Raw genomic sequence first — 21354 nt, 5'->3', positions numbered from 1 at the left:
GTGAACGTATGTTGAATATTTAAAGCTAATTTATGAAACTATTTTGTATTGTTTACTTGTATTAATCACCGACTTCAGTAAATCATGGTATAACAAACCTTAAAATCCAGGAGCAACCACAAAAGGTATTACAAAATGGTTTTATTAAAAAGCAATAAAAAAAGAGTTTCATAAAATCGTACAAAAATAGATTGTCAAATCTTTACAAACCAGTGGAATCAAAAATAAAAGCACAACAATATATGCAATTAAAAAGATGTACCTCCACGGCAAACATGTTTCTTGAAAATGTAAAGTATAAAACATGCTTAATAGCAGCTGTTGAACTGTATGATCAATGTGCAAGTGGTGCATTTATAATATAATACAAAACTTCAAGTACACCATACAAATGAATCAGTACATTTTGCAATTTGAATGTGTTAGATTCATCCTATAAACGGAGTAACACACAACAAAAGGAACGCATGACAAAAAACCCCATTTGCTTAAATTTTAATAAGGAATCAAGGTCTTTCATTAGAATTCTACTTTGAGGCGATTTCTTTCTTTTTGTGATATCTCTTCTTAAACTCCTGGAAGAGGCTACATGAGCCGGAGACATCTGTGACCTGGATGGGCTGAGTGTGCTTTTTCTTCAAGGGACTGAAACTCCAAACACCTGCAGATAGACAACGACAAAAAAATTTAGATGAGTGATACACTACCTGCCATAAAATGGTACAAGATAGGCAGATACAGGATTCATTTCTCACAATATACCCTGGTTAGGCTTTAAAACTTGGATTGAACATTAACGTGTGATTATTGGATATTTATTATAGTCCAGTCATTTTAAGACAAAATGGGGGTCAACCTTGAACAAATTGCAACAGAAGCAAACTCAACTGATTTTGTATCCTCAATATATCCTGAGTAAGGAAAGAAAGCCCCGAAGAATCCCATTAGGAGAAAGTTTCGAAAAAGACCCAAATATAACCTATTACATATTCATTCTTTTTCTTACGTGAATAGGGTAAAAATTTTAACTTTTAGATATCACCATGAAAATTACTGAGTTGATTACTTACATCAAGACAAACAAAAAATGTATTACAAGTTATTTTTATTGTTTGTTAACATGGACAAATGGTGCATAATCTAATTACGTATGTGCTAATTTGCATAAATACCACTATCTGTTGTGGTATACTACCACAACAGATCTAAACATTGGGTGTAGCCAGGTGAAAATGTCTTGTTGAATCTTGTTGACATATAACAGTAAAATACTTAATGTTAAGGTCTGAATGGAACCCATTTAGGCTACCCATGAACATTAATACAAAGAGGCAGGAAGAAGTACTTAAAACCAGCCTTTATTAATTATTATTGCAGAGATGGGGTTTGGGGATGGGTCCGTGGGACTGTTTCTGGGGATTCACTTTTTATTTTACCTACCTTTTGTCTTCTGCATTCCCCTTACCATTGTCTCCTGTTCTTCCCTCAGACTCGTCCCCCAGAATCAGTCCCATGGACCCAGCCCCAAACCCCATCTCTTAAAAATTAATAAAGGCTGGTTTCTAAAGTACTTCTTCCTGCCTCTATGTATTGATGCTCATGGGTAGCCTAAATGGGTTCCATTCAGACCTTAACATTAAGTATTTTACTGTTATGTGTCAACAAGACATTTTCACCTGGCTATACCCAATGTTTAGATCTGTTGTGGTATTTATGCAAATTAGCACATACGCAATTAGATTATGCACCGTTTGTCCATGTTAACAAATAATTTCTAAACTTGTAATACATTTTTTGTTTGTCTTGATGCAAGTAATCAACTCAGTAATTTTCATGGTGATATCTAAAGGTTAAATTTTTTATCCTATTCACGTAAGAAAAAGAATGACTAGGCGTATGAATAGGCTATATTTGGGTTTTTCAAAACTTTCCCCTTATGGGATTCTTCAGGACTTTTTTTCCTTACTCAGGATATATTGAGGATACAAAATCAGTTGAGTTTGCTTCTGTTGCAATTTGTTCAACCTTTTTTCATAAAATGACTGGACTATTATACCATTATGTTCATTAATCATTCAAAAGGAATTAGCTTTAACTTCATAAGAGGCAAATACAAATTTACAACATATTAAATTAACAACATAAATTCTGTGTCCCATACCTTGTGTTGGCAAACAACTAGTTTCCATCTGTTTAACTTGATCTTCTGGGCCTGACATCCCTTAAGAAAAGGGAACAAGAATTTTAAAAAGTGTACATTTGGTAAACTTACATGCACTGAGAGTATATATTTTCAGAAGTTACCATTTTGCGTACTCCGTGTCATGTCAGCTTGAGCGCAATTGAGTTCAGCTCCATCTTCAAAGTTAAAAGACTCTGGCAATACTTTGAATTCCAATGAAAGACCCTCCTCCAATGGCATCAAAGCAGGGTTCCCCAACTCGTATTTACTTTTTGTTACATTCTCGGCTGAATGCAGTAATTTGGATGGTGCAGTCTTCCCTCTGATAACATATTTATTCATAGACATTTGTTGCGTAGAAAACTTATGCGGTCTCTTTCGCTTATTTCCCTTACCCAAATGGACGCCACTCTTTGCATTAGCACTTGGACCAAGCAGTTTTTTGATTGAGGTAGATGAAGGTGCATTTTTGCTGAGTTCAGAAATGGGATGTGAGGGCAAGGTTCTATGCAGAGCCAGGTCTTTGGAGGATGCTTTTTGTAATCTCGCTCTCTTATCCACTACATCTTCATCCTCTGCTTTCACCCCTTTGCAATTCGTTGGGTTACTCTTCCTTTTAATATTCTGATGAGAGAGTATAGTTATTTGAAGAGTTTCTGGGGGTTCTTCACAACTTTCTTTCCCTTTAGATCTTTTAGTTCGCTTCACTTCTTTTCTTCCAGAAGATGACCCATACAGTGCAAGACATATAGTATTGGTCTTCCTCATCAAATCAGGAGTTGGGGTTGCTTGCTCAATCTCATTCTTCATGGTCACATTTGTTGCACATTTTGAAGGAGAGTCATCTCTTGTCTGCTCTGCAATTTCAGTGTCCATCTTACAAACCTCTTCAGAACTTGATATGTCCTTCAGAATATTTTCCTTTACTATTTTCTGAACGATCCTACTTGGAACTTCGTCCTCTATTTCAGAATCATCTGTTGTTTCAGAATCATCTGTTGTTTCAAGAGCAGAATTGTCCAGTTTCACCAATTCATTAGGATCCTCTTTTTCAGTCTGCAACTCTAAACTTGTGCCGTGGACCTCAATTTTAGTCTCTTCTCTGAGCTCTGCTTTTCTCTGGCACGTACACAATGAGCCATCTCCATATTCTAACGTTTTAAACCATTTAGCAAGACAACAGTAAGTCTCTAACTTTTCACCACTAGAACTTTGACATTTCCCCTCTTTTGGCTTCACATCTTCTAGGAGTAATTCTTTTTCAGACATGAGCTCCAGGACTTGAAGTTTAACCTGGTCCTCGGTGGTAATATGAACATCAATTTCTTTCTGCAAGTCCTTAACTTCCATCTCACCGGTAAACCATAGCTCAGCCATGTCATGAGGGAGAACATTGATCTTAATAGAGTCTAAAGCGTCCATGTTGTCAGTCTCCACTTCATTTGTTTTCAAAACAAGTTCTTGACTAGGTTTTGGATCAGTCTCATATCTCATACTATCATCTTTGAGCATATAGTCAATGTCAGGCATTTCTTCATTTAATTCATTTTGCATCTGAGATAGTTCTGCGATCACAGGATTAAGTTTCGGTGGACTGGTATAGTCAATTTGGCAGGTTGATCCAGTTGTCAACACAGAACATTTGGCTTTATGACAAAAATGGTCATCCATCTTTGATGTTGCATTTGCAAGCTGATGATTATTCTTCAAAATCTCACATTTTCCAGTTTGGTGTTTTTCTCCCTCCGGCCTCACCGGATGTGTCATGGCTTTCAGTGGATGTACTATATTTGATTGGCAATTGGTTTGTTCTGCAACCAAATTTCCCTCTGATGAGCAGTTACCATTGGCTTCTTCCAACCTCCACATGTGCATCTGTTCTTTTGTTGATATGGTGTCTTGAGGTGTATATAACAAAGAGGTATTATGCATTATCTCTGGTGGTCCAGCAATGTCTAGATCTTCCATCAACTGACCAGCAAAGCATTGTTTAGCCACTTCCTGAGGGAGAACATTTATCCTAATAGAAGCTGCAGCGTCCATCTCGACAAGCTCATCTTCATCCATTTGCACAGGAAGTTCTTGACTAGATTTTTGATCAGTCTCACATCTCACACCCTCATCTGTGAGTACACAGTCAATTTCAGGCATTTCTTCATTGAATTGCATTTGAGATGGTTCTGCAACCACAGGATGAAGCTTGGGTGGACCTGAGCAGTCAATTTGACTAGTTGATCCAGTCAACGCCGGACGCTTGGCTCCATTGCAAAAACGGTCAACCACGGCCTTCAGTGGATGAATTGTATTTGATGGACAATTGATTTGTTCCACAGCCTCATAGACCTTCAGTGGGCAGTTACCATCAGCCTCTTCCAACCTCATCTCTGGTGTTGCAGCTATGTCTTTAACTTCCATCAACTGACCAGCAAAGTATTGTTCAGCCACTTCATGAGGGAGAACATTAATCCTAATAGAAGCTGAAACATCCATTTTAGCAATCTCCTCTTCATCCATTTGCACAGAAAGTTCTTGACTAGGTTTTGGATTAATCTCACATCTTAGACGGTTATCACAGTCACTGGATTCATTTTGCGCTTGAGTTAATGACACAAACTCCAGTTGTTTTTCAACTCCATGACTAATTGTCAATGGACTTCTTGGGTGACTTTGGCTGGATGATTCACTTGTCAACACAGGACTTCTGGTTCCCACACCATTACCAAAACTATTGTTCAGTCTTAATATTCTAGAGGAGTGCTGATGCTTTCTTTTCCAACCACTGCTTTTATCAAATAACTTTTGATGCTTTCTTAATAAATTATCACGTTTTTTCAATGTCGTTACCAGATTCTTCATTCCATTTAGTGGATTTATAGTATTTGGTTGGCTACTGGTTTGTTCTTTAACTATATTAAGCTTCAGTGAGCAGTTATCAGTTACAGATGGAGAATGAGCATTAAAGGGAACTGGCAATTTTTCACAAAGACTCTCATTGTACATATTTTTCTCCAAAGATGTTTGTTCTACTTGTACTTTGTTCATTTCTAGGGATGTGTTTAACAAAGATGTCTCATGCTTGTCTGGTGATGCAGCAATGGCATTATGTTCCATCATCTCACTAGTCTCACACTGTTCAGCCATTTCATGCGGTTGTTCTGCTACCACATTATTGAGCTTTGGTGAGTTTGTGCAGTCACTTTGACTGGTTGATTTAGGCGACAAAACACTTTGGGCTCCAACATCATTACTAAATTTATCATCCAAACTGGCCATTTGAGTCTGGACATCCAAATCCTTCACAACAGTAATCATGTCCTTTAAAGAATTTGTATTTGTTTGACTGTTGGTTTGTCCTGCAACCAAACAATCACGTGTTGGTGAGCTGTCAGCATCAGTCACAGGTGGAGATTGTCTATTAAACAAGCTTTCATGAAGACACTCATTGTCCAATGTTGGTTCTTCTGCTGATACTTCGTTCTCAACCTTTTGTGCCTCCTTTGTGCAACCACTTGAGTTTTGTGCTTCGTGGTCAGGGGCATTTTGAAAGGACTTATAGAACCAAGAATAACCACACTCCTTGTCGATGTCATCAACATTTTCATTAAGATTTAACCAAGAAGACTTATACGTCATCTTTGGTGGCTCTTCGTTGTGTTTTAAAACATGAAAATCCTTGTTGACTCTGTTACGAGCATCACTTTTAATTTGCCTCAGTATCACAGGCTCTATCATCGGACAGTAAGCATAGACTTCTTGCATTATGTTTTGATATATACCAGTTTGTACAGCATTATGAAACTTGCGAAAATCTCCATTCCAAAAAAGCTTTAAGATGTCCCTCCCAGCATCAGTTTTTTTGACATTCTTCTGATGCCCGTTTTCCATTTGCTGAATCATGTCTATTAAGGTGTGCATTCGATCTATTGGCCATTCGATAACAGGAATAGATTCCATTTCAGCAGTTTTCTTGTCTGTGAATGTGCAGTTATTGTTCATCTTTTCACTTGGTTCATTTTGCATTTGAGTTGGCACAGACATTTTTTGTTCTGCAACCACACTTTTAAGCTTCGGTAAACTTGTGCGGCGACTTTGGTCAGTTGATTCAGTCCAAACAGGACTTTTGGCTCCAACATGGCAAAGTTCATCATTCAGCCTCGGCTCTGCTGACTTCGGCCGTTGATGCTTGCTTGTTGGGTCATTTGGTTCTCCTTTTTGGTTATTCAGATTAGCATTGGTCTCCAAACCATGTGGAATATTTGGATGATGCCATACAACCTCTTGCACAGACCTTACATTCATTTTCACATTAGCAATAGATTTGTCTGAAACGTTAACAGGTGCTGTTCCTATTGGAGATAATGGCATGACAACGGCAACAGCTCTCTGTGCAGCAATGTTCTGACCACATGTAGAAGGTGTTTGCACATTAGCATGGGTTGACTTATCAGGAACCAATGACTGGTAATTGTAGCCACCAAACAAACTACTGTGACCATGAGGTGCATTTGCTGTTGGGGGGTAATGTTTCAGATCAGATGGCAAGCTTGTTCTTGTTTTTGATGAGTCTTTTGGCAAATTAGTCGGAGAATTTGCATGTTGCTGTCTGCTATGCAAATTGATAGTGTTCACATTTCTTCTGGTTTCGTTAAGACTTGTAATGGCCATTGTTTTTCCTTTAACCTGTTGTGAATTATTTGGGCCAGCTGCCAAGGAGGTATTTTGCTGCTGCATGTATAAACTGTTATTTGAGTTAAAGGCACAATGTGGCATGTTTGGCCCATTATTGTTAGGAGCACACTGTAGATTTATGTTGTTACCAGGTAAGAATATCTGGCAATTAGAGGGTATGTTCCACAAAATAATTTGCGAGTCCTGTTTACCTGACGGCGACGTATATTTTGAAGTAAGAGGATTTTCTTGTGCAAGCATTGTGTCTTTGGTAGCTTGAATGCTGCCAGTCAAAATCTGGTCACTGGTTGCCGGTTGGATTGTGCAGGTAAACTGTGTCAAATAATTTCCAGTGGCCCCCTGTCCTGGATTGGAGGGGCTTGCAGCGTGAGATGGTAAACATAGCTGATAAAAGTTTTGGCCCAAAGTATTAGATGTTCCATCTCCAGGTGTGGTCTCTTTTCCATGCAAATTTTGCAGTTGTCCTGATTGTTGTGAATTAGCTTGCATGCTAATGAATGTTCACTTTTATCTCCAGAAGGGGTGGGATATTCACATCCCTAAAAAAAAAAAGCAAAATATTAGCGTACAAAATACTTTTCACAATACCAATATTATTTTGATACTCGACTAAAATATCTTGATACCAATACCTAACCGATACCAAGGCAAAAATCTAAAACCAGAAAAACAATTGAATAATAGATGACAGGATTTCAAAAATTCGTATTAATTAGTTCTACAGTTCTGAATGGCTATAATTCATATTTTTAATTACATCAATCTAATAGAGGCATCAGTAGCATTATTGGGGATGTCTTCTTTCATAAAAAGATGCCATTAAACATATTTAAAATGTAGGCTACAACTAGGTCTCGCAATACATTTCTAGTACCGGTTTATCGTTACTGCTGACTCTTCCTTTCCACACCAAAACAAGTTTTAGTCAAACTTAAGATTAAAGGATTTCTGTCGGCTCTACCCCTGCCGTTTCACACCATTTCCACCATCAGTAGCCTATACCTCCCCCCGCCTGTCTCACAAGCAGCAATGTTTATTCACACCAAAAGGCAAAACAAAGCATGACAAATCAAAGAAAAAAAAAGTCCCAACGATTTTCAAACCACAACCATTTAAACATACAGCGAAATTCATGAATATTCATCTGGCTCTGTCAAAGAAAGTGAATTGCACTCATCACTTTTAAAACAACCCAACAAATTCTCTTCACAATACATCCCAAAATTAGGTAATATTTGCTGCCAGTCACATCCACAAATTGTTAGGATAATTCTGCCTTATGCATAATCAGCCACTTATTCATGTACATCAAGAAAACTTTCATCACTTCAATATTTTATTGATATTGCATTGTGTTTTATCTAGTGCATTTCACATGCATATGCACCACTCTTGGGTCTTGTCCACACTAATACGTTTTTGTTTGAAAACACATCTTTTGTTCTCTGTTTTGGCCTTCCGTCCACACTGAGACAGCGGTTTTGTCCATTTTTGCGTGGTAGTGTGGACAGCGAAAACATTTTTTGGTTGATCTGACACGGAATGAACCTGTAGCTAAAGATGTTACTTAGTACACCTTTCACATCACAGTCCTGCAAAGATTTTACTTTTTTGCTGTCCTGTGGCAAAACATGAGAGCACTTGCGTTTTAGACCAAACATATAATGGTGACTGAGTGCGACCTGGACGAGATATTTTGCTAAATAAAATGATCCTGCCAAAAGAATAGCATGAGAACTTTATTAAGTCTGTTCCATCTGTATCATCTCAGTGAGCTTTTACGCATGCGCAGTACAGTAGGCTTGCTGCGATAGTCGGTGTTACTCATTGTTTAGCCGCAACACCGGTTACATCACTTGCCCACACACTTTTTAAGCATTATCGCATTATTTAATGAGTTATCGCATTTTTCTTAAATATGGTGCAGCCCTAGTTTATAATAAATGATTGATCCGTGCACATCATTATTTTTATGAAGCCTGTTTCAGCCACGGAATAAAACAATTTAAAAGATAATTACGACTTTTTCTCAGAATTGCGAGTAATTGCGAGTCATAAAGTAAGAAATGCGACATCTAAACTTGCAATTCTGTTTTGTTTGTTTTTTCTCTGGCAAATATGACTTTCTAACTTTTTTTCAGAATTGTCGGTTATAAAGTCCAACTCTGAGGGGGTAAAAAGACTTTCTCAGAATTGCTAATTTATATATCTCACAATTCTAACTTTATAACTCGCAAATCTGACTTAATAACTCACAATTGTGAGTTTATATAAGTCGCAATTATCTTTTTTTTATTTTGTGGCAGATAGGAAGCTTCCATAATGTTTTTTTTTAAATTCACGTGGCCTCGTAATCTTTCATCAAAATAACTTCCCAACTTTAATTTTGTGCACGACCACATCTGTTATATTAAAGATTCTTCAAAAGTAACGTTAGCTACAAACAGTTTCTTGGGGGGGATAACGTTACAACTTTAAGTAACTGTTAGCCTACTGAAAAACTTTGTTGTTGTAATATGGCAATCCAGCTCCATTTCTACAAAATTTCAGCAGCATGTAACGTTAAACCCTTTTATTGGAAGATAACATTATGCATTTAAACGAAGGCCTAACTTATATGTCGTTGACTACATGGTTGCCATAAATTACTTCAGTTGTAACATCGCTGCTTTTACTGACCTAGTAGTAAACGCTGCTTCACCAAAACATAATTTAAGAAAGAACTGAACTAACGTTAAACCTTTAGCATAACGTTACTCTCAAACAGTTTCTTGAAGAAATGTCTTTTCTAATAGAACACGTTAAAACAAGATGCTTTTAAAAGCGCGAATGTGGCTTTGTTCGGCTCTCCAATTATTATTAGTGAAAAACAGCGTGATTTGGAGAATTTCTCGCAGTTTACGAAAACCAAAACAACGGCGGTTTAAAGAGCTCTTTTTTAGACATAACGGTCAAATTGTAAACAATAGCATAACTGTTTACTGCAAGGAAGCATTAAATTACTTACTGAAGATTCTCGTTAGAAACACTCCACTGTCTGCGATGTATTTCATTCAGCTGCTTTCTCTGAACACTTCCTCTCAGTCAATCTTTTCAGGCCTTTATTGTGCACGAGGGGCGGGACCGTTAGTTCGTGTTGCCAGGTCCATTTGGTTATGTCGATTAGGGACTTCCGTTCTTTTTTTCTGTTAATTGTAAATTTGTTATAGCAACGTTTTATTATCCTAAAATTTAATCTTAATTATTTTCATTATTTCATATAGTCTATGCAGTTTCGCCACTGATCCAAGTTTTCAATATTTCGTAAAAAATCAATGGGATCTGGCAACATGTGACATTAGAGACGTCGCTGAATTCGAAACCACATACCAAGTTATGTCAGTGTATAGTTATGAGAGTTTAATAGTTCAGAGGATGTGCCTTATATTGTGCCTTGCTGTTATGATGCTCGGTGCTCTGTAGCCATAGAAAGATATAGGAAAAATAGAAACAGTAGTAGGCTATGCGTCCGGAATTCAGCAAATGTTTAGCAACTAAACCAGTATACTCAGAGTAAGCTGTTAACCTTTTCATTTAAAATGTATATATAGGATCTTTCAGTAATGTTAGTAACCATATCTACTCTGTTAACCTAAAACCTGCTCCAGACTATATCACTATCAAGAATCAGTCAATAACATAATCATTTGTTATGCTAACATTAATATTGTATTTAAAACAAATCACATCAAAATCTTATTGTTCATACATATTATGAACATTTTCATATTGCTTCTAAAATAATAATCGCTACTGTAGGCCTACATGATCAGCACCTAAAATAACAATGCAACTATTTATTATAATTTAATCTAATGCTGTATGATTTTATTTGATCAAAATCAAACAAGCATGCACAATACATGGTAAAATAGGTTATCAGTAATCAGTCTGTCGGTTTTTCACAACTCTTTCAAAGGCCTGCTGTAGATCATTGTGATAAATGATCTGTACAGAAGTACAATATAATTTGTGTTCACATGTGGCAGTCGCTGTGTAATTCTTGGGACGTACAACACCTGCTCCTGTCAATTATATTGTGTTAATATATAAATCATGAGCTCTCCTGCCTTGCTCTCCAGCAGAAATACACTCTAAAAATGCTGGGTTGTTTCAACCCAAAGAAATGCTGGGTGAAATATGGAGCAAACCCAACCGTTTCTTTGGGTTGAAACAACCCAGCAAGTTTACATCATATTTATAGTTTACTATTTATATATTGTTTTGCACTTTAAGTATACTACTATGTTACACAGTTATGTCATTAACTGTACTTTACCTCTTTCCCTGCCAGCATTTAAAAGAAAAAACATGGTTGGACATGATGTCCTTAATGTGACATATGTGGGCTGTAAAATATGATTATCATAAATTTGAATAAAATTTTGACATAGCATTGAAATGACTATAGCAAGGTTTTTAATAACATCTACATAAATACAGTATTTCAATTGTGACTGTAGAACATCCTCTCTCCTCGCCTAAGACAGGACACAATCTGAAGTGTAACAGTGTGAACCGCCCCTTCAGACAGTCTGGCTGGGAAGAGGCTGGAGAAGCGGTAGGGAGTCTCCCTGGAGGTGTGACTGTGCCTTTGTTATGCGGTGACTCTGACTGTATGGGGGGCTGAAACTGTCAGTGCTGCAGGCAACACATTCATATTAAATGTTCTATAAGATTCTATTACCTATAATTTATTCATTATTATTATTGCATCTTTCCAAAAGCATAATACCAAAATTAGGTTGATTTTGGTTACAGATAACTGTTCAGATGTTGATTCAATAGCATATAGCTGTAGCGGCTCCTGGCCTATAGGGGTCTCAGCACTAGTTTATGTTTAAAGGAACACGCCGACTTTTTGGGACTTTAGCTTATTCACCGTATCCCCCAGAGTTAGATTAGTCCATTACATACCCTTTTCATCTCCGTGCGTGCCATAACTCTGTCTGACGCACCCACCGCTAGCCTAGCTTAGCACAAAAGCTTAGCTAAACTAGTGCCAAGCCTAGCTTTACGGCACGCACAGAGATGAAAAGGGTATGTATGGACTTATCTAACTCTAGATTGTGTAACTCTAATGTTGTGTGGCCAAAAGGGTATACCACACATTGTTGACCGGAGACAAATTTGTCCCCATGAGCAAAACAGCTTATAAATTATACAACATGATTTTTTTGTATTTTTTTTATGTAAAAATGCAGAAAGTTTTCTGTGAGAGTTGTGTTTAGGGGTAGGGGATAGAATATACAGTATATTTTTTTTTTGCCTATGGAAATCTCCCCATAAAACCCAACATGTGTATATATATATATATATATTGTGCTCCACAATATCCCTTAGGGTGCACTTGTTAATATAAACATGCTTATTCCTTTACTTTTTTTGACATTTGTTTGTTTTTTCATCATTAGAATCATCCAATACCCTTTTCTCACATGTCTATAGAGAGGCGGAGACCATAAATGCCATGCGATGGAATGCAGAAGGATGGATAACAGATGTGATGAACAGATGCTCTACATATATAATGTGGCCATTTATGAGAGGTCATAAACGACCCTGGGGAGTTCACGTAATGTCAAAGGTCAAATTGATCCCCTGGGGATATGGAACATAGATATCATATATAAAGGCTAGATGTCTCGTGCGCGCTGCTGGCCAATGGAGGTCGACGTCCGCACGTGGCGGCCATCTTGCCACAGTGTTCTCGCTCACTCGTTTAATGGTGCATGTACTTTAAAATAACCATAACTTGCTCAATTTTCTACCGATTTTCAAACGGTTTGGTTTGTTATAAACGTCAGAGATGTAGTTATGACACTGCATACATACACTGCATACATATGAATAATTATAACATACATGTTCAAGCATTCGGAATTACACCCACGTTAATAACGTTTGTAAGAAACCAAACCGTTTGTAAATCCGTCAAGATTTCAGCGAGATAAGAGGATTTGTGTGCATCATGCTGATCATTCACCTTAATTCACAGCTTCACTGTGACAAGATGGCCGAACGGTGATGCCGGAAGTGACTGCGCCATAAGACTAGCGTTTATATATGATATCTATGATATGGAAGGTCAAAGGGCTACATAGGTATTCCAAATATGAAAGGTCAAAGGGCACAATGACCCTTTGAATAGGTCAAAGGTGAGCATGACGTGGGTGGTCAAGGTCAAAGGTGAGCGTGATGTGGGAAGGTCAAAGGTCACCATCAATCAAATTTTTTGACAGGTTGTGAAACTTACAGCTACGGAGCCCCTAAAAGGGACATGGTGAAGGAACAATATATGAGAACATGTTCTCTCCCAAATGTGTTTCGTTCCCCTGAGAAATTTTGTGTTCGCTCAAAACATATTTGAGTTCAAAAAACACAAAGGACTGTAGTGTCAGCTCTGACGCAATGTCTCATTCCCTCTTCTCAGGGAACCGAGGTTACGTTTGGTAACTGGAGACGTTTCCCAGGAGAAAGCAAAACTTTTTTGAGTGAACGCAAAAGCATTAAAATATATTTTTTCCATAACCATCTAAAACGGAGCGTTCCAATTTCTCATTCAGCAGGGTTGGTTTGGGTGTATTGTGCCGACAGTTAATCCATCGCTGTCTTGTCCCTTTAGGGACACCGTAGGGCAGCAGAGGAACGATGACTTTACTTTAACAGAGAGGAGAATCAGGCTGTATTTATTTAAATAATATTTAATGAACACATAAAAACAAAATGAATTGTGGCCAGCAATAATTTAATGTAAATTCATCCAAAGAAAGTCAATGATATAAAATGGGCCACATTGAAGAACTTAGACTAGAATTTAGGTTTATTTTTGGACTTTGATTGATAAATGCAGATTGCTTTAAAATGCGTTCTTCATGTTAAGCAAACTGCATTAATACAAATTCATGAAAACATTGAGAAAAACAAAAAATTATTTACAAAAAAATACCCCATTTTGTTTTGTGTTAACATCTCATCAAACTGAAATTATACATGCAACATGGTTATCATCTAAATATATAAAGGAGCAAAGCACTCATTCCACTAAATTGCAGAAAGATTCACATTTGTTCTATTTTATTGCTTTAATTGAAGGTCGAGTTATTTTTTAAACCCTGAACCCTTTAAAACTCCAAATGTGTGATGTAAAACAAACAAAAGAAACACCCAACAGACTAGTCACTTAAAATCATAATGTGTGTGCACAGAAACACACGGAGCACACATGAAAACAAGTCCAGCTCTGTGACCTGTAAGAGCAGAAGAAGAGGGTCCGCTGAAGACCAACCACAGACCCCACCGTTCAGGACCTTCACTTGTATGTGGAAGTGTAGAGGCTTGATTTGTGAAGATTAGGTGTGGATTTCTGCATGTGACAGTGCAGCACATCTTCAGGAGAACTGGAGCTGTTGCACGCCCGGGATCTGCAACGCAAATAAAAGCATCACTCAAAATGTCTGAAAAGTGTGCTATCTTCATTTAAATTGAATGACACTTGGTTTGATGTAGGCCAGGGGTCACCAAACTTTTTTCTCTGGGGGCCACATTATCGTTCCTGACTGTGATGGGGGGCCGGGGCCGGGTCAGCTATATAACATAGAATTGTATGACCCAGACCAAAATGACCACCAGCAGGCCTCATACTACACAATGAGGCCTGCTGGTGGTCATTTTGGTCCTGGTCATACAGAGATTACTAGCCTGGCACAGCCATCCCCACAACTATATCAACACTTGATTCCTGGCACATATTTGTTTATCTTTACTAGTGGTTTGCAAAAGTTGTAATCGAGTCTTCACACTTTGTTTTAATTAAAGTTATTCTTCACAAATAATCGTTGGTCCACTGTTCTTTGAAAACTCTGCACTCTCTTCTAGGGGTGGAACGGTACATAGAAGTCACGGTTCGGTTCATACCTCGGTTCAGACATCATGGTTCGGTACGAGTTCGGTACAATGGAGGGAAAAGCAAAACAAAAATGCAGAAGGCCTGTGCATGTCTCAGGCTGGACCACCAAAAGAAAAATAAATGTCTTAAGCCTTGTATTTTTTTTAAATAAGTTTTATTAATAAAGTAAAGGCATAGAACAAGTTTATTTGTAGTGCACTGACAATAGTTTTATATAATTAGTTTATTAATTCAATTAATAAAAATACCTTGATATGTTTGGTAATTGTACCTGAATGAATTGAAAATTAATCTGCTACATTTCAGAATAATATATTTGTTTTCCTTAAAAAATTACAGTAACTTAAACACTTTGCAGTTTGAATGATGTCCTGCATAAACTAAATGACGGAGTATGTTTTTATGTTTCCACTGTTCGATCGCGGCCGCGCCTCACACACTCACTCACACACACGCGCGCACACGCACAAAAATATAAGTAAACACTTTACGACTTTTCGATCGCGCCCACACCTGCATATTCCAGCATTGCAATCTTTACATCGCAGCCTGCTTCAGAGCTAAGGCGGAGCTACAGATTAGGTGTCCCTAAAGAATCCGCGTATCTAACAGTAGTTCCGCATTCCATTAATTAAATTGCACGCGAGTTTTATTTATTTTTATACCGTGTATTCTCCGTGTAAATGTATGCACCAAACCGTGACGCCCGTACCATGACGTACCGTCCATGACGACTTTTGGGGATTGCCTCATAGGGCCGGTTCAAGTAGTGGGGGGCAGAGGGGCTGGGGGGCCAGTCAAAGGGGGGTGGCGGGCCTGAGTCGGCCCGCGGGCCTTAGTTTGGTGACCCATGATGTAGGCAATAGATGAAAAGATCATGTCTGATGTTCTTGGCTGTAAAGAACATGCAAGTATTCTCACCTGCTGATAGGAGGTGGTGTACACCATCACATTTTGTTGCTGTCCATCAGCTGTTATGATCCCTGCAGGTAGTGGATTTGCTGAGAAAGAAAAATATTTAATTGTGTTAGATCATGATGTTTGTGATGTATAAATCTAAATGTTGTCTATCAATTTATCTATCTGACCAATCAGAGCAGAGTAGACCAATCACAACAGACTGGGCCATCTGACCAATCAGAGTAGAGTAGACCAATCACAACCAGGGGGCCAATGTTTCGTAAAAATCTGAAGCTTCCCCAGGTGCCGCCATTGATTAGCGGACCCCCACTTGCTGTTAGCATTCCATTGACTCCCATTCATTTTGGCGTCACTTTGACAGCGAATAATTTTACATCTGAGGCATTTAAAGACTCCATTTGTCAATTATTTATTTCTAAAGAAACACGACAATGTATAAAAGGCTCCATTACCTTGTATCTTACGTTATGGCCCCGTAGAAGCCGTTTTTGTAAAAATAGGCTAACGATTGCGTCATAACCACGCGACTCTCTGTCGCACAGTAGAGAGATTACCGTATGGACAGGAGGAGAAGCTTGTGGGCAATCGGGGGGATGTGGAGGCAAAATTACAAAGTAATTAATCAGAATACTTAGCAAAAGTTGCTCCTGCTCCTAGCTCATGGACACCTCCTACTCACGCTCTCCGTCTCTGCAAGTTTCGGAAGGGAATTATTCAGATTTCTCTTGGCACAGCTACTAGAAGACAGACGGTTGCTCACGTCACATCTACGTCATCAAGCTCAGTTTGAGTCTGCGCAGTACGCTCAGCCATCAGGAAGTGAGAGCTTCTAATTTGCTTCACTTTTCTCCGTTGAAACCTATGGGGTCGCTGTGTCCAGTTTATATACTGTCTATGATCACAACAGACTGGCCCATCTAACCAATCAGAGCAGAGTAGACCAATCACAACAGACTGGGCTATCTGACCAATCGAAATAGAGTAGACCAATCACAACAGACTGGGCCATCTGACCAATCAGAGCAGAGTAGACCAATCACAACAGACTGGGCCATCTGACCAATCAGAGCAGAGTAGACCAATCACAACAGACTGGGCCATCTAACCAATCGGAGTAGAGTAGACCAATCACAACAGACTGGGCCATCTGACCAATCGGAATAGAGTAGACCAATCACAACAGACTGAGCCATCTGACCAATCAGAGTAGAGTAGACCAATCACAACAGACTGGGCCATCTGACCAATCAGAGTAGAGTAGACCAATCACAACAGACTGGCCCATCTAACCAATCGGAGTAGAGTAGACCAATCACAACAGACTGGGCCATCTGACCAATCGGAATAGAGTAGACCAATCACAACAGACTGAGCCATCTGACCAATCAGAGTAGAGTAGACCAATCACAACAGACTGAGCCATCTGACCAATCAGAGCAGAGTAGACCAATCACAACAGACTGGGCCATCTGACCAATCAGAGTAGAGTAGACCAATCACAACAGACTGGGCCATCTGACCAATCAGAGTAGAGTAGACCAATCACAACAGACTGGGCCATCTGACCAATCAGAGCAGAGTAGACCAATCACAACAGACTGGCCCATCTAACCAATCGGAGTAGAGTAGACCAATCACAACAGACTGGGCCATCTGTCCAATCAGAATAGAGTAGACCAATCACAACAGACTGGGCCATCTGACCAATCAGAGTAGAGTAGACCAATCACAACAGACTGGGCCATCTGACCAATCAGAGCAGAGTAGACCAATCACAACAGACTGGGCCATCTGAACAATTAGAGTAGAGTAGACCAATCACAACAGACTGGCCCATCTAACCAATCGGAGTAGAGTAGACCAATCACAACAGACTGGGCCATCTGACCAATCGGAATAGAGTAGACCAATCACAACAGACTGAGCCATCTGACCAATCAGAGTAGAGTAGACCAATCACAACAGTCTGGGTCATCTGACCAATCAGAGCAGACCAATCACAACAGACTGGGCCATCTGACCAATCAGAATAGAGTAGACCAATCACAACAGGCTGGGCCATCTGACCAATCAGAGCAGAGTAGGCTCTCAGAAAGGAGTTTAGAAAGACTGAATCTTCGAACTAACTGTTTTCAGAATCTTTGAGAAAAGAGGTGATGCTGCAATGTATATTGTGAGAAAATGAACGTGTTTTTTGGATCTTGGATGCATGAAGGAGACCTTCAAAACAAAATTAGGAACTTTTAAAATAGCATAATAGGGGCACTTTAAACGAAAATGAAAAAATGTTACTTTTGCAACTAAATGAAATAAAACAAGTTTATGTTGAAAACTGAAAACAAATGAAGCTACAGAAAAATATTAAAAGAAAAAATATACCATTAATTAAAATGAAATCTGGAATTATCTGAGAACTCAAAATATGAATAAATACTATATAGTGTATAAACAAAATTAATAAATTCAGGTTCAGCTGTATGTAGAAAGCCGCAGCACCAGTAACGTACCAATCAAGTTCATAAGTTACTTACTGAAAGACTCATCTGTCAGCTCCTCTCCCATGCCTTCAGTTACAGTTACAGTGCTTATGCCTTTCTCTCCTTTCATAGCCTGAGAACATACAGACAAATGTAAGATCAATCTGAACCAATCAAAACGAGAAAGACACACCTCTGACAGCTGTGCAAAGTGTTTGCAAAGCCCTTACTTCAATGATATATGATGGCATGGCATTAAAAATGTTAACGCTACCTCTCTGAACTTCTGCAGGTAGAGCTTCAGAGGCTCCACATACATGTCGAACCCCAGCGTGGACATCGCGAACAGGATGTCTTCCCCGTTTATCGTCTTGCGTTTCTCCTGATGGCACCTCTCGCTGGCTTCTGAAGTGATGAAACTGATGAACTCGCTCACACACTCCTGCACACACTCCTTGGCGTCTTTTGCAATCTGATTGGATGGACAGGGGGAAAACAATCTTTTTTTTTGAATAACATGCATTTGACTTGAAAGTTTCACTTTCGCTTAGGAAAACAATGGGCAAAAATAAGCAGCGTTGAATAAATGAAATTAATAGAAAGGTGATCAAATTGTGCATCCTTTTAATACATAAACAAAAATAATTAATATTTAAAAAAGCATTTAATTTCTCCAAACAAAACTGCCCGGAAAGTAAATTACCTTTCCTGTTTGTGGTATTCCATTCTTCATGATTCGGGCAACGTTGGCGATTGGGAGATAGATGTCTTGCTCCCGTAGGTTATCTTTGCTTCCATTTCCATCCTCGTGGTCGTTGAGTCCCTCATCACCTTCATCTTTACAAAACAATAATAATAATAATAATAAATGCATAATCTAAATAATAAATAAATAATTCAGAATAATTTAAATATGACTTATTTTTTTATTTAAATATTTTATTTTTGTATATAAAATGTTATTATTAATTATTTGTATTTATATTTATTTAAAGGTTATATTTAAATGAATCCAAATGATTTATTTGTCATTTAAATATTAACAAATTATATAAAATATTATATAAATATATATTATATATCAAATTACTTATTTATCAATTATCTAAATGCTAAATAAATCATTTGGATTATTTTATATGATGTTTGGCTTCACTTACCATCCTGAGCTTGGAGAACAAAGTGACTACCAGCCATATATTCTCCTGTTATGCCAAGCTGGGAGGCATCTGTGGTTGAACTGTCTCCGTCCATCTGAAACATAAATTAAATTGTATTACATCTGTACATTATTGGTCTTGTCTTAAAACCAAGTGAGCTGCCTACCTAGACAGCATTATTTGCCATCACAGTGCACTATTGGACTTATCTAAACATGTGGGCATCCAATATTTTGAGACAGCCATCTTGTCATCATATATGTACAAATAATATAAATGTAACCTTTATTTTTTTCAGTAATAAACGTTTATTCAGAAAGGTCAGCTTAATGGATCACTTTATTTCACACAAACATATATTTTTCATTCAAAGAACAACAAAACATAATTTTATAGGTTTGCTATTCATGTAGCCACACACACACACCGAGGATTTTTTGTCACATAAATGACATATGTAACGTTAGCCTAAACTGGCTGGCTTCAATATAACTAATAATAAGACTCTACTGTGTAACTATGTATCATATTATATTGATATTGTATCGACATACCAAACCACATTGGTGTATTTTATTGGCTAAACAACCGGTGATATCAATGAACATGTGAGATTAAACACGCTAAATCAACTCAAACCACATTCCCCCCCTGAAATATTTAGAATAGTTGCTAAAATGAATTATTATAATTGATAAACACATTAAAGAGCAGAAGAGGGAAGATAACACGGACGATGAGCCAAAGCACCAGTGTATCCGTCAAAACTGGTCGTGGTAAACAAAGGGGCCGAGCACCATGACGGGCTTTTTACAATTATTACCAGTTCAGCGAGCTGCTTTTCATATCGCGCGCTAATTTCTCATTCTCCCCGCCAACTAATAATAAAACACTCGCGCGCGGAGATTTCCATTCGATGTAACAAAATATGGGTTAGCAATCATTGGCCGGAGCCGCACACTAACCTGCGATGAAGCCCTGGTTGGTTCGCGTCTCAGTTCGGCCGTTTGGTTGGACAGAAAATGGCTGCGGGAGAGCCAGTCCCTGCGCAGGGCTGAACAGTCCTCGAGGAGGAGCCTCACTCGGACACCAGGTGGCGCTATAGGCCAGTTTAAAAATAAAACCGTAATGTGTCGAAACAGCGCCTCCCATTGGTAGTGATTGGTACACTGAACTAAAATTGGCTTGAGAAGATCAGTCTAGCATCAATTCCCCTAACAGATATCAACGTTTTCTGTTTTTGTTATATCAAGGCCAATTTTCTGTCTTCATGATTTATTTATGCTGCTTTTCAAATGTTTTGTGTGTGTGTACAGACGTGGGCTTTCCCCCTTTTTCCAAGACTGAGACCTTCAGTCTTGAACAATCCATCATAAAAACATGACATTTTAAAACTATGAACAGAAATGAACAGAGTAAAAAAATAAACATATATATTTTTTACATATTCATATAAAAACAGTTTCACCAATCACTATAGCATTTTTCTCCCTAATGCTTTATATACATATACGTATACAGTATATAGCTGTATATTTTAAAAAAAATGTGTCAGTGAAGAGATGGAGATGAAATATGAGATGTGTGAAGAAAAAATACATTTATTACAAATATTTTTGTCTGTCATTTCCAGTTATAGTCGATTTTTTCCATTCTTAGATCTTGTGTTCATGGTGTTGTAACACTAAAGTGGTTTGATTTTGATTTGACACTAATTTATTAACTAAAGTTAATAAAATGATATTTCTAGGTGATATTTTAATGATTTGCTTTGAATAAAGTACAGTAACAGTATACAAATCTGTTATTTTAATGTTGTTTGTATAGGCTAATCATAATCATGCTAATATTTTTTTATAAAATGTTTATCACAGTATAAAGAAGTCTGTTTACATTCAGTTGCCTGGATGGACATTATTCAGAAATTTAAATAAAACAGTTTTCTCAGAAAAATGAAAACAATTGTCCTTTTATAAT

General features: G+C 38.0%; 2 protein-coding genes across 3 annotated transcripts; both read right to left on the bottom strand.

Moving 5' to 3' along the window:
- Positions 1-124: 124 nt before the first annotated feature.
- Positions 125-9983, bottom strand: amn1 (antagonist of mitotic exit network 1 homolog). Its single transcript, XM_084095526.1, has 4 exons — positions 9879-9983; positions 2305-7410; positions 2162-2221; positions 125-661 (listed from the first exon to the last, which is right to left on the bottom strand). Exons 2-4 carry the CDS (start codon positions 7358-7360, stop codon positions 528-530), a joined length of 5250 nt encoding a protein of 1749 aa, XP_083951652.1. The 5' UTR covers positions 7361-7410; positions 9879-9983; the 3' UTR covers positions 125-527.
- A 3615-nt stretch (positions 9984-13598) lies between these two features.
- On the bottom strand, positions 13599-20452 carry nfybb (nuclear transcription factor Y, beta b; the record flags this gene model as incomplete). Of its 2 annotated transcripts, XM_084095701.1 has the most annotated exons (7): positions 13599-14334; positions 15741-15820; positions 18272-18350; positions 18492-18689; positions 18921-19054; positions 19378-19471; positions 20343-20452. In XM_084095701.1, the coding sequence occupies 6 exons, from the start codon at positions 19469-19471 to the stop codon at positions 14302-14304; spliced, it is 618 nt and encodes a 205-aa protein (XP_083951827.1). In that variant the 3' UTR covers positions 13599-14301. The 2 variants fall into 2 exon arrangements, with proteins under 2 accessions (XP_083951827.1, XP_083951826.1); XM_084095700.1 differs by lacking the exon at positions 20343-20452 and having other exon boundaries at positions 19378-19480.
- Between the last annotated feature and the right edge of the window lie 902 nt (positions 20453-21354).

Source organism: Abramis brama, assembly GCF_963993115.1.
Source record: "Abramis brama genome assembly, chromosome: 20".
Taxonomy (NCBI): Eukaryota; Metazoa; Chordata; class Actinopteri; order Cypriniformes; family Leuciscidae; genus Abramis; species Abramis brama.
The sequence above is the reverse complement of the archived record's forward strand: the minus strand, read 5'-3'. Positions and strand labels throughout refer to the sequence as shown.